This window comes from Zingiber officinale, chromosome 1B, assembly GCF_018446385.1.
Source record: "Zingiber officinale cultivar Zhangliang chromosome 1B, Zo_v1.1, whole genome shotgun sequence".
Classification (NCBI taxonomy): domain Eukaryota; kingdom Viridiplantae; phylum Streptophyta; class Magnoliopsida; order Zingiberales; family Zingiberaceae; genus Zingiber; species Zingiber officinale.
Genome location: NC_055986.1, coordinates 1,738,785 through 1,758,348, shown reverse-complemented (window position 1 = coordinate 1,758,348; position 19,564 = coordinate 1,738,785). Strand labels below are relative to the sequence as shown.

General features: G+C 37.5%; 3 protein-coding genes and 1 pseudogene across 3 annotated transcripts; 3 read left to right on the top strand and 1 right to left on the bottom strand.

Annotated features, from left to right (window-relative positions):
* Positions 1-761: 761 nt before the first annotated feature.
* Positions 762-1,970, top strand: LOC122046376 (FCS-Like Zinc finger 8-like). Its single transcript, XM_042607055.1, has 2 exons — positions 762-1,136; positions 1,215-1,970. The coding sequence occupies exon 2, from the start codon at positions 1,230-1,232 to the stop codon at positions 1,866-1,868; it is 639 nt and encodes a 212-aa protein (XP_042462989.1). The 5' UTR covers positions 762-1,136; positions 1,215-1,229; the 3' UTR covers positions 1,869-1,970.
* A 2,763-nt stretch (positions 1,971-4,733) lies between these two features.
* On the top strand, positions 4,734-11,367 carry LOC122046371 (serine/threonine-protein kinase Nek2-like). The gene is made up of 16 exons (XM_042607045.1): positions 4,734-4,874; positions 5,028-5,250; positions 5,385-5,519; positions 5,650-5,716; positions 6,251-6,316; positions 7,096-7,142; positions 7,231-7,276; positions 7,398-7,478; positions 7,579-7,621; positions 7,694-7,743; positions 7,832-7,913; positions 7,995-8,044; positions 9,179-9,252; positions 9,334-9,385; positions 9,499-9,927; positions 10,480-11,367. The coding sequence occupies exons 3-16, from the start codon at positions 5,434-5,436 to the stop codon at positions 11,056-11,058; spliced, it is 1,752 nt and encodes a 583-aa protein (XP_042462979.1). The 5' UTR covers positions 4,734-4,874; positions 5,028-5,250; positions 5,385-5,433; the 3' UTR covers positions 11,059-11,367.
* Positions 11,368-11,736: 369 nt separating this feature from the next.
* On the top strand, positions 11,737-15,771 carry LOC122046368 (PITH domain-containing protein At3g04780-like). Its single transcript, XM_042607029.1, has 8 exons — positions 11,737-11,845; positions 11,924-12,010; positions 12,127-12,250; positions 14,248-14,296; positions 14,416-14,473; positions 14,610-14,656; positions 14,761-14,838; positions 15,498-15,771. The coding sequence occupies exons 1-8, from the start codon at positions 11,816-11,818 to the stop codon at positions 15,544-15,546; spliced, it is 522 nt and encodes a 173-aa protein (XP_042462963.1). The 5' UTR covers positions 11,737-11,815; the 3' UTR covers positions 15,547-15,771.
* A 1,343-nt stretch (positions 15,772-17,114) lies between these two features.
* Positions 17,115-18,423, bottom strand: LOC121986364 (annotated as a pseudogene).
* Between the last annotated feature and the right edge of the window lie 1,141 nt (positions 18,424-19,564).

The following is a 19,564-nucleotide window of genomic DNA, read 5'->3' as shown; positions in this document are numbered from 1 at the left end:
ATTTGACGACAATTAACTCTACTAAATTGTATAATTTCTAATTAAATTTCAACACGGAATAATTTATTTTTCAACCAAATGTGTAATGAGTCCATTTCATCGTAGAGTTTTGTTTATTTGTGGTTAGTATTATTATTATTATTATTAGGACTTTAACATGTTGGAAGAAGTTCATACACTAGTGTATAGACACGTGTGAGGGTGTATAAGAAAAATATTAACTAAATTTTAAGATGGCTCTAGAAATATTGCAATTTTATTTTTTAATAAAAAAAATTAAATCGACCGACTGTACTCGTATATTCAATGTGACTTCTTAGTCTCTTGAATCAATCGACAAAATCCATCACATACCAAATGCGATGTAGAAGTCCAGAAATATTTTAAAGGATATTGGAATCGAACAAAATCATATGAACATTTCTTACGCCACGTCTCATATTTTCATAATCTCTCCAATTGTTTAATTCACTCACCATTTAAATAGTTGTTCACAGATGTCTAAATAAATAGGATGGTTTTCAAAACACAATCAGCATTTATTATCTTTCATAAATTAATATTAAAATACTTCTCAAACCTTTTATGTTGTGTCAAAATGTTTTTTATTAATAAATTAATAATTTAGGTAGTAATTTGAATGAATAAAAATGACTCAATTGAATAATTTATGTACTGGACCACAGATTCGTTGCGCCCTCTGTTTCACAGCAATTATCATGAAAAAATAGAAACAAAAAATCACTACTAATTGTTACATTCGATAGCAGTCCCCATCAGAGGAGATAAGATAAGAGTAAAAAATGAAGGAAATTATTCGCCAGATGTTGCAGTTTTAGTGGAATTGGTAATGCAATTCCGACGCCTCCTCTTCTCTTTAAATCAAGCTTTTGCTGTATTTGTTCCTCCCCCGGGAATTAGCAGGTCCCAAATCCCTTCTCTGAAGCATCAATCACGCTCGGAAAGGAGCTATCTTTGCTAATTTATCGTCATCAAAATCGGATTTTTTAAGTTTTAGGGTTCTTTACTTTCTCCAATTTCATGGAGATGTTTGAGTACAGTTCGTTTTGGTGATCCGGCACAGAAGCAAGAAACCACAAATTTTGGGCATTTATTCGGCACCGAAGCGAAAGGAGGTTTTGCTCGTCGATTCCTGGAAGAACCATTCCGGTTTCTGTTTCTTGCGTGCTTACTTGGTTGCTATTGAGTTTCAGGAAGTAGAAGAGACGATGCTGAGGAAGAGATCCATACCAGTTGCGGGCAAGCCCTCGCCTTCCTCCAGCCATGGCGGTTCCAAGAGCAAGAAGCCCCCTTCACCTCTGTCCCTCTCTCCCAATCGACGCCTCTTCAGGAGCTTCTCCTCCAAGGGCTTCTCAGACCACGAGGCGGTCGCCATGAACCCTAACTCCATTCCCGAGCCCAAACACTTGTCTTTTTCCAAGAAGCAGCAGCCCGCGAAGCCTCCTTTGGAATTGCAGTCGGAGCCAATTGGACTCGGCATTGTGGACGCTCTCATTGAAGACGCAGCCAAGGGGAGCATGATCCTGTTCGGATCGCAGTTGAAAACTAAAATTCCGTCCATGGATTCGCCAAGATCGCCAATTGAGTTCGGCGTCAAGAACAAGGACTCACTGTTGGCGTTGGTCTCCCCTGGCGCACCCTTTTCGCCGCCGGCGTTCGCCGGCGAGAGCGTGTCGGTGGCGGAATTGGAGAAGTCGGAGGACTACACCTGCATCATCTCGCGCGGGCCGAACCCGAAGACCACTCACATCTTCGACGACTGCGTTTTGGAGAGCTTCGGTGTCGATGAATTTACTGCGGTGAGGAAGAAGACTAGTGGTGCGGGAATGGGAACGCAGAGTGCGTAGAACAGGGATAAGGTTTTTAAAATTTTGGTTTAGAAATAAAAATGAACGCGTGATAATTATTTTTGTGTCCAATTATTAAAATACCCCTATCGAGTGATCTCATGATTGCTTTTGACTCCAACATAGTTTCTAGGTTGCAGAAATCAACTCTATCAAAGTATCAAAAACTTTCGTGATATTAAAAAAAATGCATAAGAACAAGTGAAAGATCTCCCTTTTAATTAGGGATGTAAATGAATCAAACGGTTCGCGAGTTATTCGGAGCTCAATTCGATAAAAAATTCGTTCGAGTTCGTTCGTGTATCTTATCGAGTTGAGCTCGAGCTCGATTTCGAGTTCTACAGTTTTATCGAGCCGAGCTCGAGCTTAAGGATATTCGACTCGTGAACTCGTGAACATGTTTGTTTATAGACTCGCGAGCCAAAAAAACGAGCCTTAGGGCATCTCCAATCCAAGGTTTTTAAAGAGATTTGAAAAATAAAAAACCTGAATTTTTTTTTTAATTATTGTGGATGTAAGGTTTGAGCTTTGTATTTTAAGAGCAATAGTGAAATTTCAAAGCTGTTTTTTTCTTTGAAATTGATGTAATAAATTTTAAAACTGTTTTTTTTTCTTTGAAATTGATGTAATATGCATGTAGCCCTGTAATTACATGTTATTAATTAGACCACTTAAAAGTTATTTAGAATTCTTTAGAACTTTAGTTTTTGGAGTTGTTTCAATAGGTTTTAGAATGTTGATGTGGTATGATGTGACATATTGAAATCATAAAAAAAGTTTTTGTAGAACTCTAACCATTGGAGATGTCCTTAAAATGAGCCTTAAACCGAGCCAAAAATGAGTTCTAAAACGAGCCAAAAAAATGAGTTCTAAAATGAGCTTTAAAATGAATTTTAAAATGAACAAAAAAAATGAGCTCTAAAACGAGCCAAAAACGAGCTCTAAACGAGTCTGAAAACGAATATGAGCTCGCTTAACGAGTTAGACTCGTTAACTTTGATAATCGAGCTAATAACGAGCCGAGCTCGAACTGTTCGCGAGTTTGATAATTCTAAAATAAGTCGAGCTCGAATCTTGTGATAAAAGCTCGATTCGTGCTCGAGCCGAGCTCGAGCCCGAATATAATTTAAATGAGTCGAGCTCGAGCCTAATATTATTCAACTCGGTTCGATTTATTTACATCCCTAATTTTAATCGATCTCTCAAGTCGAGAATAAGATACCTGCCCTGGGAGGATCAGTTTGAGAAGATTCAAGGCAGACATACCACATGTATGAATGGAACTACCCAGGCTTAGGAAACTGCAAACCATGTGTTCCTTGTTTGTATCTAAGGATGCAAACATGGATTACAAGAGTTGCTTGTAATGGTTTGGGGTTCAAATGTTGGGGCAATTAAGGACATGATTTGGATTGAAACTCTGATGCAGCTAAGAAATTAATACTGATTACAACACATGCTTAGTGCTGTCTCATGCACAGAAAGCCATAACAAATATTGATTTATTACTGTCAAAATCTAACAACTTAAGTTCCATCTTTTAGCTTACACCATATGGTGATGCATGGTTGATCAGAAATGGACAAAAAAAAATGCAATTAATGACGGTGGCAACTTCATATTCTTATTAAAGGTATTCATTGTTCTGTAGTTATGGTTGAAATGCTGGAGATGCACTACAAGATGAGGACTAATCAGGATGACAAGGGAGGGCACTGGACCTGCCCCAGATTCCCTCCTCAGCCCTTGCTCTGCCACAAGTGGGGAACTAGATGAAGCAGATTCACTGTGGCCATGGAAGAAACACTGCATTTCCGTCTCTCCATCAGGTCAAGAGATCAACGCCCCTATCTATGAGGTTGTTCCATCCATCCATCCATAGCTTTCCCAGGGGTAAACAAGAAAAGTAAAAGAGTAGAGAAGTTACTGGCCTTAAAGCAAGACCACTTACCTCTGCTGTCAGAAATTAGCAGGTTCTCTGGCAGTCATGGTGGAGTTGTTGGTGGGTGTGGAAATGGTAAAGTGAGAGAGTAGTTGTTTCAGCCTTTGGATGTGAGCAGGTTCCTGCTTTAGCAGACATTGCTGGTCTCTGTGCTTATTTTTAACTGAAGTAAATGAAGAAATAAGAAGTTATTGTTCTTCATGCTGAAGAGATGGAGAAGTTATTACTGTCATGAGGATCTTGTGACACTGAGGAAGCTAAAGCAAGAGCAAGTATGGTCAAAAGAACAACTCCTTAAAGAACAACTCTAATCTACATGTTTGACCAAGAACACATCCCAAGAACTGCAAATAATTAATATTAATAAACAGATAAATATGAATTCTTGTGAAGATTTTACAGAGGAAGATGACATTTTGTAATGAATAGAATCCGCAAGTGAGTGAGACAAATGCAAACATGTGAGCGCAGCTAAATCGAGCCAGAGGTTACCACACCCATTTTCCCACCCCACCGTCTTTTACAAGCGAGCAGGTGTATGAACTCTGAAGTGGGGCCCTCCCCACTGAAACAGAGTAAGATGGACCGCTGGGTAGTTATCAACCCGGTGGTCGACGATACGTGCTCTTGCAGTAAGAGAGCCAATAGTAGCATGCCACGTGCATACTCGCGTGGGCCCCCTTGCAATTATAGACATTTAAGCGAACTTTGAATGGAAGATTAAGATACACGCGTGTTTAACCAAATGTTCTGTAGCAGTGGAGCCGCAGCCGATTCCGGTTTCGGCGCGTTCGTGACTAGTAATACGATTTAAGTTACGAATAATGAATCTGGCCTTTCCACCAGCCCGTGCGCGCCGTTTGTCCAAACGCGCCCCGTCAGGCGGTTCGTCGACGAAGTAGTGACTTAAACCTGGACGCGAAAGCAGTGCTCACCACTGTCGAGTGTCCACTCCCGCGGGATGACTTCGTGTCTTAAGTGGAGGAGAGATAGAGAGAGAGAGAAGCAGAAAAGAAAAGGGAAGGGCCAAGAGGGGGAAGAAAAGGCGAGACTTTGAAATCTGGGTACGTCTCCTGCTCTCATCCGCTTTGCCGCCTCTCTCTCTACCCCGCTCTCCTCTGCGCATTGTGGAGCTGCCTTAAATGGCGACGAGGAGATGGTATTGACGAAGTACAAGAAAGTGCGAGAAACTTCTACATCTGTCTGTTTCTTTCCAGGGTTCCAGTGATGAATGCTTGATGTTGGCTGAGACTGAGATCCAGCTCGATCCACCACGAGTAATGCAGTTAATGGCGCTCCTCCTGTGCTCCACGTTCTTGGCTAATCGTTGGTAGAAATGCCTGTTAGAGTTCTTATATGTGTTCTTCCGTTGCACATTCTGTGTAGGAGGCATTTTCCCTTCTGTTACCCTTCTTGATTTCCTAAAAGGTCCACATTTGGGTCCGGTTCTAATCTCGGCTTTTATTTGCTGTCGTTAGCACATTCAATTAGTTTATGGTGTATGACATAGGGTTCTTTCCAACATTTGGTCGCAGTTCGGAAAAAGAAGGTTTGATTTCCACTTGTGTTTGTAGGACTAACATCGTTTTACTATAAACGAGTTGCGAGAAGATTGGATGTGAAATGGAGCAGTATGAGGTATTAGAGCAGATAGGTAAAGGCGCTTTTGGGTCGGCTCTACTGGTGAAACATAAGGTCGAGAACAAGAGGTGAGGGTTATATCTCCATCTCTTTTGCTGTTGCAGTTCTTTGTATGCTCCATCTCCATATCACCTTCTTCCTTCCTCTCGTCTGCCGCATTTCTGGAATGCTATCTCATTCTTTCGATTGTTTCTGCAGGTATGTCTTGAAAAAGATACGCTTGGCACGTCAAACTAACAGGTCCCGTCGGTCTGCGCACCTGGAAGTGAGAACTTTTACTTTGTCGACATGGAGCATATTCATGGCTGAGCCTGTATTCCCATCTTGGGCATTTTTTTTTGCATATTATCAGACAATTTTTCTTTGATGACTCCTCTATGACTATGATAGCTATTGGATTGCAACTGGATCACTATTTGGAAGTTATTAGATAGAGCTTGCCCAACTCTATAATAATTAATATTTCCAAGTTTGAGCCTTTTTCATTCATTATGATGTTCTAAGCAACATTTGTTTTCTTCAGATCTTGTGGTAAAGTATGCCCCTAACTTAGTTTCGTTGGGATTCACATGTTAGTGGGTTAAGTGTAGACTGCCATGTGATAACTGAATGTGGATGCTCAAATTTTCCGTGGACCCTACTCTAGTTAAAACCTTTTATCTATAGTGGTTTCTTTTGTTTTATCACCTATATGGAAAAAAAAAAGAAGTCAACTTGTTCATATGCTGCATCATAGCATGTATTATGAATAGAGAATTCTTGCTATTTATTCATTTGCTTATCTTTGTCACTGTTGCAGATGGAGCTAATTTCAAAAGTAAGAAACCCATTTATTGTGGAGTACAAAGATTCCTGGGTTGAAAAGGTTTTCTAAAATTTTCCATCTTCTTGATTTATTATCATAATTTTTTTTTTCTGCTTCTGCATTCAGATCATAAATGGATGCTTTATGACCACACAGTTTCCTAGTTTATTTCCTCTGTCGTTCAAAAACAATGATATATAATTTATCTAAGCTACTATGTCTCTCCCTGTCTGATCATCTTTCTCTAATGTTATGCTTGAAAGTTGAAACCAACCTTCTGCTTAAGATTATTATTTTTGTATTATTTTTCTTATTTCTTATCAAGCAGATTTGGGTTCTCTTGTGACAGCTGCCTAGCTTATAAGAGAAGGAAATTGGAGAAGTGAAACCTCAACGATCACTTTGGATGTTGTTCCCATAAATTAGCTGCAGATAGGACAAGAAAAGGGTTCACATGTTTGACTGATGTCCTGATCATGAACGATGTCTGAGATGATTTAGGTTTTACAGATTGTGTTGTTTACAGGACTTTGTATGTAGATGTCAATAATCAACTCAGTTCTGCATGCGAAGGATACTATTCGTCCAATGAACATCTCTAAAGTTGATTCCCTGGAATTTAACTTCTTGATATTTGTCATTAGATTTACGAGATAATGGTTTCTTGATTTACATATACTGGAAAGCTTTGGACATTTTTGGGAGAATCCTATTAGAATTTCTCCTCACCAAATTTTCGATTATGGATTTGAGTTGAACATTATATACAACTTCTTCCGACTTTCAACTAGCTATGTGATGTACGATCTCCTAATGACCTTTCCATGGCTTTCTTTCAGGGTTGTTATGTGAGCATTGTTATAGGTTATTGCGAGGGAGGTGATATGTAAGTTTTGTTTTTCAGTGTAGTTTAGGACCTAAAAATCCATTTATGCCAAGATTTAGATATGATGTGTCATCTTTTCTTGTTACAGGGCTGAAGCCATTAAGAAGGCCAGTGGACACCTTTTTCCTGAGGAGGTAATTGATCTTAGTAACCATATCTAGTACTCTTCTGGTATATTTTTGTGTTATTTGTTCTCTTTTCTGCATTTTCTTCTTCACCAAACCATCTTCAATTTATTTTGTTCTGTGCAAACAGAAGCTATGTAAGTGGCTTGTGCAGCTTCTTATGGCTCTTGATTACTTGCACAACCATCATATACTACACCGTGATGTAAAGGTAAGTTGCATTATCATGGTAATTAAATATCACCTTTGTGTTTGGTCGAATTGTTGATAAGTTTCATGCTTAATGATTTCCTTTCACTACTGTTTTATAGTGTTCAAATATATTCCTTACCAGAGATCAAAACATACGTCTAGGTATGTTCTCGCAATTTGAGTAAAAAATTTCAGGTTTGTATAAAGTTTTATGGCCTTCAATCTTATCTGCAGGTGATTTTGGGCTTGCTAAAATTTTATCTTCAGATGATTTGGCTTGTTCTGTAAGTGTTAAAGATGATTATTGACTAAGCATCTTAAAAGATTCTTCATATTTCCTTATTGTCAAGAAGCTTTTGGGTCCTGATGCAGGTTGTAGGAACTCCTAGTTATATGTGCCCAGAACTTCTAGCTGATATTCCTTATGGTTGCAAGTCTGATATTTGGTCTCTAGGTAAAGTCCTTTTTTCTTTTCTTTCTGAATACTAATCAGCAGCTTTCTTGTATTGCCTATGAATTCAAATTCCTGGTTCAGGTTGTTGTATCTATGAGATGACTGCTCTCAAGCCTGCATTCAAAGCTTTTGTGAGTTTTAATAACTCAATTATCAAAATACAATTCTATTGCTTTTTTTTTTGGTTTATAATTAGTTAATATTTGAACCCAGTTTTAGAACAAAGATTAAGTCTATTATTTACAATTATTCATGGACTATTTATTTTGTCTATCACTGTTTAATCTGAATTAGCCCTTTTATCAGGGTTTTAAAATTTGGATCAGTGTCATTGTATGGTTGGAATTTACTGGTCAGGCTAGTAATCTGTAGGCCGATTACGAATTTTAGCAAGTCTGTCACAAACAGTGTTTTTTTCTTTCCAATTTTAGTACACTATGATATGAGTAGTACACTATAAAAACGATTATTTTAAATATAGATTTTTTGTTTCTTTACTGTCGATATCATACAACTGGTATCTGTTGTATGATTTCCTACACGTTATCAAGATCGTCATTCTATTATTTCTGTAAATTCTACCTTTAACCAGCATTTATTTTTTATTATATGATAATGTCATTGTGTGGTTGTACACAGCTTCCTATTGCAACAAACGAAAAGAGGAATCCTGGTAGGGAAGAGGAGACAAGTTTGTAGCTTAGTCAATCTTGATCTGTTTCTTACCTTTGCTCTAGTTATGAGTACAATCCTGTATTTCTGTTAGTCTAATCTTGGAGGACACCTAGCTTTACATAACATGAAATGAAAATGCAGTGCCATAGTTGCGGAAGAAACAGATTTGAAATTCAAGTTTGTGGTGGTCTTATGTCCCTAATCCCTATCTTGATAGTTTTCATTTCATACAGTTGCTTGATTAGATGCCTTATTTTGGATCTTGTAATAGATTGATGAACATCTTTTCATAGATTCAGGATTCATTAGATTATTGCAAAGAAATATCCTCAAGTTCATGATTATCTTATGCCTTGAGACCAAAAGATCTTGCAAGCTGGAATGTGAATGTAACATTTAAACAGGATTACCATCCCTCTATATAAAATGTTTATTTATATCTTGTGGACGATAGGATGTGATTAACATTTAACAGAACTGACGTGAAGAAAGTCAGTTTGAGTTTTTTTTTAATGTTTAAAACTTGTTATCTAATTCAGCTGACAATAACATGTAAGTTTGTTTCTTATCTTGCCATTTTTTTCAAGTAGGATATGCAGGCTTTGATAAACAAAATCAGCAAGTCCATAGTGGCTCCTCTACCGAGTTCATATTCTGGTGCATTGTAAGCATCTCTTTTAATTTGTCAGGTAGACACATTAACTAATCCAAATTATGCTGACATTTTTTTTATCATTGTTTGCAGTAGGGGACTTATTAGAAGCATGCTCAGAAAAAATCCTGAATACAGGCCAAGTGTATGTTTTTTTTTGACAAAAAGGAGCAAATATTGGAAGCTTCTCTTTTGTTCTAGAGTTTATTTTGCGATTCTTTCAGTCGAAAGACCCTTATACAAGTATAATATCAACAGGCTGCAGAACTGCTCAAACATCCACATCTCCAACCTTATGTACTTCAAGTCAATCTAAAGTGTAGTCCTTCAAGGAATATGCTTCATATTAACCAAGCTCCATATAATCCTGCAAGGAAAATCAGATTTCAAGATGATGAGCATGATCCTGTGTGCAAGGATAAGGAAAAAAGAAAATCTTTAGGCAATGAGAGGATCTTGAAACTCAACAAGCCTGCGAAGCAGGATACTATAAATTTAACTCAGACTATTAAAGATTTCCCAAATTATAGGAGCCAGAAGATAAAGGATCTTTCAGTTGGCAGCAGCCAAGTCGTGGAGATGGGTAGTGACAAAACAATCAGTGAACAATCAAGTACTTTGAAGATGGTTCCTAGGACACAAGTGGAACCCTCAAAATCATTGCATACAAAACCCAGACGTGAATCGGTATGGCCATGACACTACTGTCGTGTTTCTTTCATTTAATATACTGAGGATTTACCTATTAGATATTTATTTGGATATTTAAAATATAGAGCTTTCATATCCTTTCCTGTTCGCATAAACCTTTGTATCATATTCAGAGCATTGATTGATAGATATCAGATTTTACATTGTTTTACTGGGTTGGACTTCCCAATAAGCAAAATAATTGCTTAGATGATCAACCTGAATCACAAGCTCGTTAAATTTGTAGCTCCAGCCATTAAGATTTCATTTTGGGATATGTACAGCACTGCATTGTGGTTGCCATTGTACTAAACAAATGATTTCATAATATACTATGAGGTTGAGTTTTACATATCATGCCTATTTAAAGTAAGTTCACCGTAAGCAGCTTGACCAGTATACCACATTTGGCTAGTCTAAACGCTTTGAATTAGATGGAGAAATGCTTATCTATCCAGAAAACTCAATGTGCATTGGTGTCACTAGAACTCTTGTTGCACAAGATTATTAGTTATTTGCACTCAACTAATATTTGGATTGTTAATGCAGCTTGGATCACAAACTCCTGCTGATAGAATCAGCCAAGCTTCTCGAAGAGCATCTCTTCCTTTGTCTACATTCGAAACTCGTTCTAAATCAACTTATAGCGTTCTCCACCGAGCTGATTCCCCTGACGTCTCAGTCAACTCCCCTCGAATAGACAGAATTGCAGAATTTCCATTAGCTTCATCCGAAGATCCCTTGCTACCAATTCCCAAATTATCAGCTCATGGCTCCTCAGCCACTCCACATTACGGAGAACGTTCTATCACAAAGGACAAATGCACTGTTCAAACTTACCGAACTGAAGGTGACAAAGGAAGTGATTCTTCTGATCAAAATCCAACAGTGGCAACAGATGCTTCTAGTAGGGGATCATCAGAATCAAGGCAGCGGAGGTTCGACCCTTCATCATATCAGCAGAGGGCGGAAGCACTAGAGGGATTGCTTGAATTCAGTGCTCAGCTGTTGCAACAGGAGAGATACGAAGAGTTGGGTGTCTTGCTGAAGCCATTCGGGCCTGGGAAGGTCTCTCCGAGGGAAACGGCAATATGGCTAACCAAGAGCTTCAAAGGACCGGCATTATAACATAGAAACCAAACTTAAGGTGCTCGTTTAACTGAAGTTTTGACACTAGGTCTCAGGAGATTTTGTTCCAGTTCCTTAATATGGAATAGCTTGATAGGCTGATAGTTTAGTATGAGTAGATGATGTTTGCTAAACCTCCATGTACTAAAAGTTTGAATAGTATTTGAAGCTGTTTCAGTAGTTCCCTTTCCTGTCTATATATCATTTTCTCGCAAGAATGTGGATTTTGTGTAAATGCTTGGAGAAAACTCCACAGTTTGGAATGATCCCTTTCGTGTACAAAATATAAATGCTTGGAGAATTTCTTGATTGCAGATAGATAATACAACAGTTCGCTTGATAAATGTTTATCATCTGACAGAAACTTACAGGACTATCAAGAGGATACGTGCTGACAAGCAAGTTGATGTAGAAGTAGAAGTGTAGAACTATCAAGTGGACATTTGCTAACAAGAAAAAATAATAATAAAAAAAGTATATTTATTGAATTTGATTTGACATTAAAATGAAAAGATTGTGGTATACTAAAATTATAATGAAAGTATTTACCTATGGAGTTTTGTTTAAACAAATATCATTTTGAATATATTTCAAATTTGGTTATATTGATGAAATTATTAAATTTGAAAAAGGTTAACAGCAACTATATTCTTTATATGTATATATAATTTTGGAAGGGCGAATATGCCCTTTTAATTTTCTTTTGTTGCCCTTCGTCTCTTTCTGCTCGACACCTTTTTTTTCTTCTTTCTCGGCGATGTCTTCGTCCGCGATCCCGCGGGGACAGGTAATTCTCTCAAGTTTCTCCTAGTTCGCTGTCTCAAAAAGTTCCTCTTTTAAAACTGTTTCCCCCACTATTTCAAAGGTGGATCTCGTTGATTTCGTGGACTGGAGCGGCGTCGAGTGCCTCAATCAGACAGGGAATCACCCGATTGCCAATACTTTGAAGCAGGTGACCTATCGTTTGTGGCAGATTTTTTTTTTTTTTATAGTTATAGCATGAATGATGCCATAGTTTCTGTCTTTGGAATGATTTTATCGTTCATTCTGCTTCTTTGTTAAAATTAGGGTTACCGGGATGACGATGGTTTGCATCTGGAGAGTGACGCTGACGAGCAGCTTTTGATTTATATCCCTTTTACCCAAGTGGTTAAGCTGCACTCGGCTGTGATCACGGGCCCGGAGGAGGAAGGTGCTGTCTTTTCTTTGCTCCAGTCATCAACTGTAAAACCGGCCTGCTCTTTTAATGTTTGATATAATTCATTATTGGTGTAGCGATAATAAATATCAGGTAGGATTAAAATTTGAAATAATCTTCCTTTGTTGATTGCTTTATAAATAATAGCACTTTTTGATGCGTTTAATCATATAGTAGCCCTTTCCATTCTTAGTGTCTTTTCTGATTTCTTTTTAGCATGCCAAGTAACTGCTTAGCATTTATATTATTGCTTCAATTGCTTGATCTTGCTACTCGTACAACTCCGATTCCAACTGATTATGATTTGCAGATATACAACATGTTTTATTATTACTATTTTTTGTAAATTTACATAGTAAACAACCTGTTCTGTTCCACCTGTGGACTGGAAACTTATGTTTCTTTTTTTTACTTAGAAGTAAGACAGGAAAAAATAGAAGATGTTTTTTTTTTGGCAATTTCTCTTGTTAATATCGAAGGAAATAGAGAGGAGGAATTTAATTTCATCCAATTCCTCTATTTTGTTTCTACCCATGAAGGTGAAGCATCCGATAAAAGCAAATGAGTTATATTATTCCTTCCTTTCGATTTGATCAAGTAACCAGATGACTGGAATGCATTGAAATAAGATAATATAATTATTTTCTTTTCTTTCTCTTCGCTTAAACTACTACTTCTCCCTCCTACTTTCTCCCCTTTCATGTAAACCCAACATTTAACTTCAGTGAGAGAAGACTTCTAAGAATTTGAGGGGGAAATTTAACCAACATTTTTGAAGTGCATTGTCTATAATAGTCAAGGTAAGATGACAAAAATAGAAAATTCATTGTAAATTTTGGTAAATGATAGGTTGCCTGGTAGTTGTTCTTTGTGTGGCTGAACAATGTCAAATTGGAGAAGAATATAGTTTAGTAATAAGGTTCGCTGCATGTAAAAATAGCTTTTCTGTGGAGTTACCATGATAGGAATAGGCAAAGTTTCTCTACAAATGGTGTTTGCTGGAATAGTTATTTTGCATTATTTTGTGACTTGTGTGGATTAAGATTACATTGCAAATGCCAAGGAGAAAATAGTGTGGATTTATCCATAGGAACCAAACTCAATTTCCTCTGTTCCAATATGTGTGTTTTGTTTGCATGTTTTTAAAAATACATGAATAGGCAACACTTTACAAATAGTCCTTGCTGCTTAGTTATTTTACATGTTTTTTTATGACTTATGTAGATTGATATTAAATTGTAAATGCCGAGGAGAAGATATTGTTCGATTTATGCGTATGAACCAAACTCAATTTTTTTTTTTTTGTTCCAGTACATGTTTTGTGTGAATGATTTTTTAAAATTTACACAAGGGATTTTAGCCCATGAGTTCTTCAATTTGAATCTTGTTTAATACTAAAATCAAGATTTACTGTTTGAACTACTTTACTGTTGGAACTAAGTTCCTTATTCATTGCAAAGCTTATTGTTGAGATTGAGATGATAATCCTTGCATCAAATCTGAGGCATTCACATTGCTTCAGTTGTTTAGTACCCCTTACAAGTTACACTCTGTAAGAGTGCGAGTAAGCATTTTGCATGACCTGTACTGTAAAAACCATCTTCACATACTCATTGTACTGTTGCATGAGCTATTCTTGTTTAGTTATATTTTTTATAGGAGTCATCATGCTTCTTTTTTTAATTGTGTCACTGTTTATATCCCATTGTGTTAATATAGATACCTTTTTTAAATTACTTAGTAAATGACAAGGCATCTTTATAATTCTTAAACCTTACTAGATAATAATGCAGTCCATTTCTTTTTCCAAAACACAATTGTGCAATGTATGCCACCACATGTTTCAGCTGTGGGATCCATGTTTCACAATGTCAATGCAAGAGAAGTTGACTATGGGTTCAGATGTTATAAATGCAGTACTTCCTGAGTTGATTTCTTTTTTCCTTTTGAACTTTCTGTTGATATGGCAAAACTCTTCTCTTAATTATCAGGTCCTAGGACAGTAAAACTCTTTGCAAACAAAGAGCATATGGGCTTCAGGTATAGTATAGCTGCTAGATATCCTTATTATCAAGATTACAAATCTCCCAAAGAAAACATTTTTTTAGAATTTTCCCTATATCGCTACACACTTTGTTTAACACTTGATAATTTTGCAGTAATGTTAATGATTATCCACCAAGCGACTCCCTTAGTTTATCACCTGAAGATCTAAAGGTGAAGTACCTATGCTTTGTTTTTTTTCTATGCCTTTTTTTTTTTTGTGTGTGTGTTAATCTGTAGATTTTGCAGCTACATTGCTTTCACTGCATGTATGTTTAATAGTCATGCTTCATATGTGTTGAAATTTCAGGGGAAGCCAGTCACATTGAAGTACGTCAAGTTTCAAAATGTTCGCAGGTAAATGCTATGTACAAAAGTATATAAAATTTTATTTTACTACAACATTCTTCAAATATGCAAGTAAATGTATGTATGGACTGATTTATACAATATTTCACCAGCTTAACTATTTTTATTGAGGACAACCATGGTGGTGGTGATATCTCAAAAGTTCAGAAGATTTTACTCTATGGAACAACGTGAGTGTCCATGTCATATTTGCATAAATTTCATTCCTAGATGACCTAACTTCTGGTTCAATCATTGACATTGTGGAAACATTAATAGAATAATTAAATTGTAGATCTTTTGACCGATAAAAACTCAGTCTTCTTTTGTTTGTCCTGTTAAACCTTATTTGTCTCATCCAAAATCGATTTTCTGTCTTACTAGTTGCAATTATGCTATGGGCAGACCTCATTTTTCTTCCTGCATCAACCTTGAACTGTATTAAAAGTAGAATCCTTTTTAGATTAGGATTACTTCTTAGTTTAGCAGCCATACATTGTGACCAAATCATTGCTGAAGATTTTTTGCCCACATGGTAGACAGTTAGAGGCTCTAGGTCATATTTGATGGCCTGTTCATTGAGACTCCCAGCAAAAATTCCACTTACAGGCTTCAATGTCAATTATAGCTGGCATACTGTGCAGCATTTTTGAACATGCTTAAATTCTAGTCGATATAGCAATATATCATCTTCGTTGAAGTTTCTGATACTACCACATCTCCACGGCCAGTTATTGATTGGATCATACATGTCTAGGCTCCCATTTTATTATTCAGGAAAGTTTTATACTTTAGAAAATTGTTTGCATCACAAAGACTGATCTGGTTCTTTTGTTTTGGTCGTCTGCAGGGTGGATACAACCAATATGAAAGACTTGAAAAAGATAGAAGATCATTAATAAAAGATCTGCATTTCCAACCAATGACATGCAAAAGATGAACAACGCTCTGTACCCAAAAGGAATATCATGAAATTGAACGAGTGTCTATCTTGTAGGTTCTGCAGAATGCTTTTCCCTCCTGCTTTTGGTAATCCTCCATGACTATCTGGGACAATTGATTTTATTTGCCGTATGGTGGAACATCATTAACGATAGTAAATTTGGTGTCACAATTTGAGAGGAGATTTTGCTCCCTTTCTAGTGATGGTACCGGTGCTGCCATTGGTGTTTCGTTGTGAATTGATTACTCGGCAAAATTGCAGGTCTACTTATGTGCAATTTTGTGGTTGTAACAAGTGTAGTAAACTGATCCGTAACTCGAGGTGGGACATCGCTTTAGCTTGTGAATCCACCATCGAGCCATGCATTTATAGATCACCAATCACCATCGTCACGCAGATAGGCGGTGTGGAGCATTATGTTTTCAAGGCACGTATGATGGGCAGAATGTATTACGGTCTTGTTTTGTTTCTAAAACGCTTTTATTCTCAGTTTTTACCTCTTATAAAATAGTTATACAATCCGTTCCCAGGTCAACATGGAAGAGATAAATCACGGGTGATTACTCACTATTAGTGCAGATGACCAAGACATGGGGGAATTGATAGCTTTCCAATCTAGAACATTGTTTGTATAGCGAATTGGGAGGTCTAGCACCATTATATCATCTGATTGTCAAACTCCGTAGATTGTGATGCGGCTGAAGATTTTAAAGCACTTGCTCTGAGATGTGCAAATTAACGTCTGAATTGGAAGTCCATTCTAGCACCAAACTATTGAGGTGTTCTTTACTCTTCATACTAGTAATATTTGCTTAGTCTTTGATCTCCGCATTCTCAAGATTAGTCATACATAGTCGTCTCGGAGCTATTTTAACCTGTTTAATTATGTAAGTTTGTATTCATTATCCTTTAGCACTTGAAAGCAGAGAAATTCTAAAGCGTAGTAAGCTTCCCGACCGTCTATTATCTTGGCTCATTTGCTCCATCAAATTTTCTCAAGTTGATCAATTTCATTTCATGTGGGAGAATATCAATGTCCGCAGATTACACAAGTCACATAATGACTTAGGCAACCTTCTAATCTCGCTATTGCAGGATTAGTCAATATAGCGGAGATATATCAACTTGCCAATATTGCCAGGCAACTCTTCCAAACCACTATGGTTTAATATCAATGATTGCAGATTGTACAAGTCGCATAATGACTCAGGCAACTTTCGAATCGTGTAATTGTAGGATAAATTAAGAGAGCGGAGATGTATCAACTTGCCAATACTATCGGGCAGCTCTTCCAAAGCACAATTCTTCAACTCAAGAACATGAATCTTTTTTAATTTTAGCAAAACACCACAATCAAGAATAAAACTCTTGCAAATGTATGGTCCTGACAACCTTAGCGTTCGTAATTTATTGCAATGAGAGAATTTTGTTAAACGTGTTGTCTGCATACCTTCTTCCATTTCGTGCATTGAAAGATGACGAATTGTGTTAGGAATTTTATAGAGCATGTCTTTTTCAGTCCTGTAAACTCGCCTTAGATATGAGTTTTGCAAGATCATGTATGAGATCATGCATTATAAACTCTATATCTTGTGACTTTTGAAAGAATGACCTGTTAACTAACTCATGAAAGTAGTTGCTCTTCCTAATTCCTCCATTCTGATACTTTCTTGAGGTGCTATGGCTTTGAATTTTTCGGGTTAGCGAGGGCGTTGGGGGCGAGCGTATTCGTCTTTTTGCCACCATGTTGAGGTGCTTTGAATCCTTCTGCAATCCAAATACTGATTAACTCTGATTCTGAAAATCTATAATCTTTAGGAAATAAGGAGCAAAATGCAAAGCATTGCTTAAGATGAGGAAGGTGTTGATAGCTCAGCTGTAGCACTGGCAAAACCCCATTTTTGTCTTGGGGAAGCTCCCATATTTCACTATCTAAAATGTTTTTCCAGTATTGCTCATCCAACTTGAAGTTGCTCAACAACCCTCCTAGAGTCTTTGCTGCAAGTGGCAATCCCTTTAACTTGCAAGTCATCTTCTCCACCATGGCTTCCAAATGAGGATGATGAACTCCACTATTTGAAGAACCAAATGCACATTTCTTGAAAAATTCCCAGAAGCTCCACTGATTCAGACCTTCTAGATGAATGGGATCCACATCACCAACCATGTTAGCAATCTGCCTTGAGCGAGTTGTTACCAATATCTTGCTACCAGGCTTTCCAGACCTCAATGGTTCACAGAGGCTCTCCCATTTGTGTCTGTCATCGTTCCACACATCGCCCAATACAAGAAGAAATCTCTCTGGAGTGATCTTCTTCTTGAGAATCTCTTGAAGAAGAGCAAAAGTCGTGATATCACACTTCTGCTTGGTTGCATACTCTATAATCTCTCTGGTCAACCTGTTTATGCAGAAATTTTCAGAAACACAGATCCAAATTCTGAGTTCAAAGTGTTTTTTCACGTAACTATCATTGAAGAAGCCAGAGTGGTCTTCCCAATCCCTCCAATACCAGCAATAGACAAAACGGAGAATCCACTTTGGCCAAATTTAGATGCAATTTCTCGTTTCAATAACAAATCCTTGAGTTCTTGCAGGTCTTTGTCTCTGCCAAACAATTGAGGTTCGGTCGAAAAGCAGCTCGTTTGCCGGCTATCCCAGGACACCAATTGTTTCTTTCCTCTATCATCTTCTGCGCCTAGCGAACTGTAAATTTTCTCAAGAGCAACTGAGTTGTCATCTAAACCTCCCTTTATTTCCCTCATTCTCTGCACATCATTATTATCATCATCATCCCCTTTTCCGAAAAGGCCACTGGTGTAACTAGATAACCAAGTTTTTATCTTTTTGCTCGGTTACCAACCTCGTCTCCTTGTTGTTCGATCTGCTGCTTCAGAATTCTGTATTGGAATTCATCCAATAAATCATCAGCATCGTAAGCAGCATCCTTGAGGCCTATCAGCAACTCCTTCAATCTCTGCTGCAGGTTCTTATCTTTTAGCCACAAGTTCTCGATGGTGCTGATTTGCAACATGGCGTTGGCGAGAGAATCCTTCAGCTTCTTGAGGTCTTCTTCAACTCCATGCTGCTCACCGAACTGTTGAACAATGCGATCGGCAGCCTTCCCAACTAGGCACCCATGAAGCTCTCCGCGAGCCATCCCAAGGCTGTCAGTAAGAATCCAATCATGATTGCTAGCTGTTTGATGCTTCCTTCTTCCCTGGGAAACAAACAGCAGAAGTTTGCAAACAAAATGTGAGAAAAAAAGTACTGGAGAGGAAAGCAAAGTATATAGTCTTGACTTTAAATGTGAGAAAACAAAATACTTCCTTTTTACCAAAAGGCGTTGGCAGAATTACTTATTTATCAAGATATATTATGATTTTATAATTACTAAAAGACGCATTAATAAATATGAAAGTCCTTTTATACTCCTCCCGCTAACGTAATCTTTTGCTACCCCATTTTTCAAGGCATCCAAAGCACATTTGAATTATTTAGATTTAAAAATTTCATTAATGTTTTAGATTGTGATGACACCAACATCTTTCTCCCTCCCTCTCTCAACGCGTGCAAGCCTCACACTTTTTAAACTATCTGATTGTGAAAAACTTTCACACTTTTTTAGTTGCGAGATCGTCCCCCCAACGAAAGAGTACGTAAGTGTCTTCGTTTGTCCGTCAGGCGACATCAAGAGTTTCTTGCGGATTGTGGGCTTGATATGGGATCGACCGTTACGAAAATTTTCAACCTGATATGGGATAATATCAGGCCGAATGTGGGTCTGATATTATCTGATATCAGACCTAAGTTGGGCCTGATTGGTTGGCACCTCACCCGCATTGTTCAACCGATCACAATCCAATTTTTTGATCATGATATCTAAAATCTGAGACTAAATATCTATTCTATAAACTAAAAACTTGCTACGGATTGTGATTTGTGAATTAGTTTAGAATTTCAAATAGGCTAGATT

Bases quoted from the DNA above. Each gene is read 5' to 3' on its own strand.
- LOC122046368 (XM_042607029.1), top strand. From the start codon at position 11,816: ATGTCTTCGTCCGCGATCCCGCGGGGACAG. The intron at 11,846-11,923 runs GTAATTCTCTCA...ACTATTTCAAAG, and splicing joins CCGCGATCCCGCGGGGACAG to GTGGATCTCGTTGATTTCGT. The intron at 12,251-14,247 runs GTGCTGTCTTTT...CTTAATTATCAG, and splicing joins CACGGGCCCGGAGGAGGAAG to GTCCTAGGACAGTAAAACTC.
- LOC122046371 (XM_042607045.1), top strand. From the start codon at position 5,434: ATGGAGCAGTATGAGGTATTAGAGCAGATAGGTAAAGGCGCTTTTGGG. The intron at 5,717-6,250 runs GTGAGAACTTTT...TCACTGTTGCAG, and splicing joins GTCGGTCTGCGCACCTGGAA to ATGGAGCTAATTTCAAAAGT. The intron at 7,277-7,397 runs GTAATTGATCTT...CTGTGCAAACAG, and splicing joins GACACCTTTTTCCTGAGGAG to AAGCTATGTAAGTGGCTTGT.
- LOC122046376 (XM_042607055.1), top strand. From the start codon at position 1,230: ATGCTGAGGAAGAGATCCATACCAGTTGCGGGCAAGCCCTCGCCTTCC.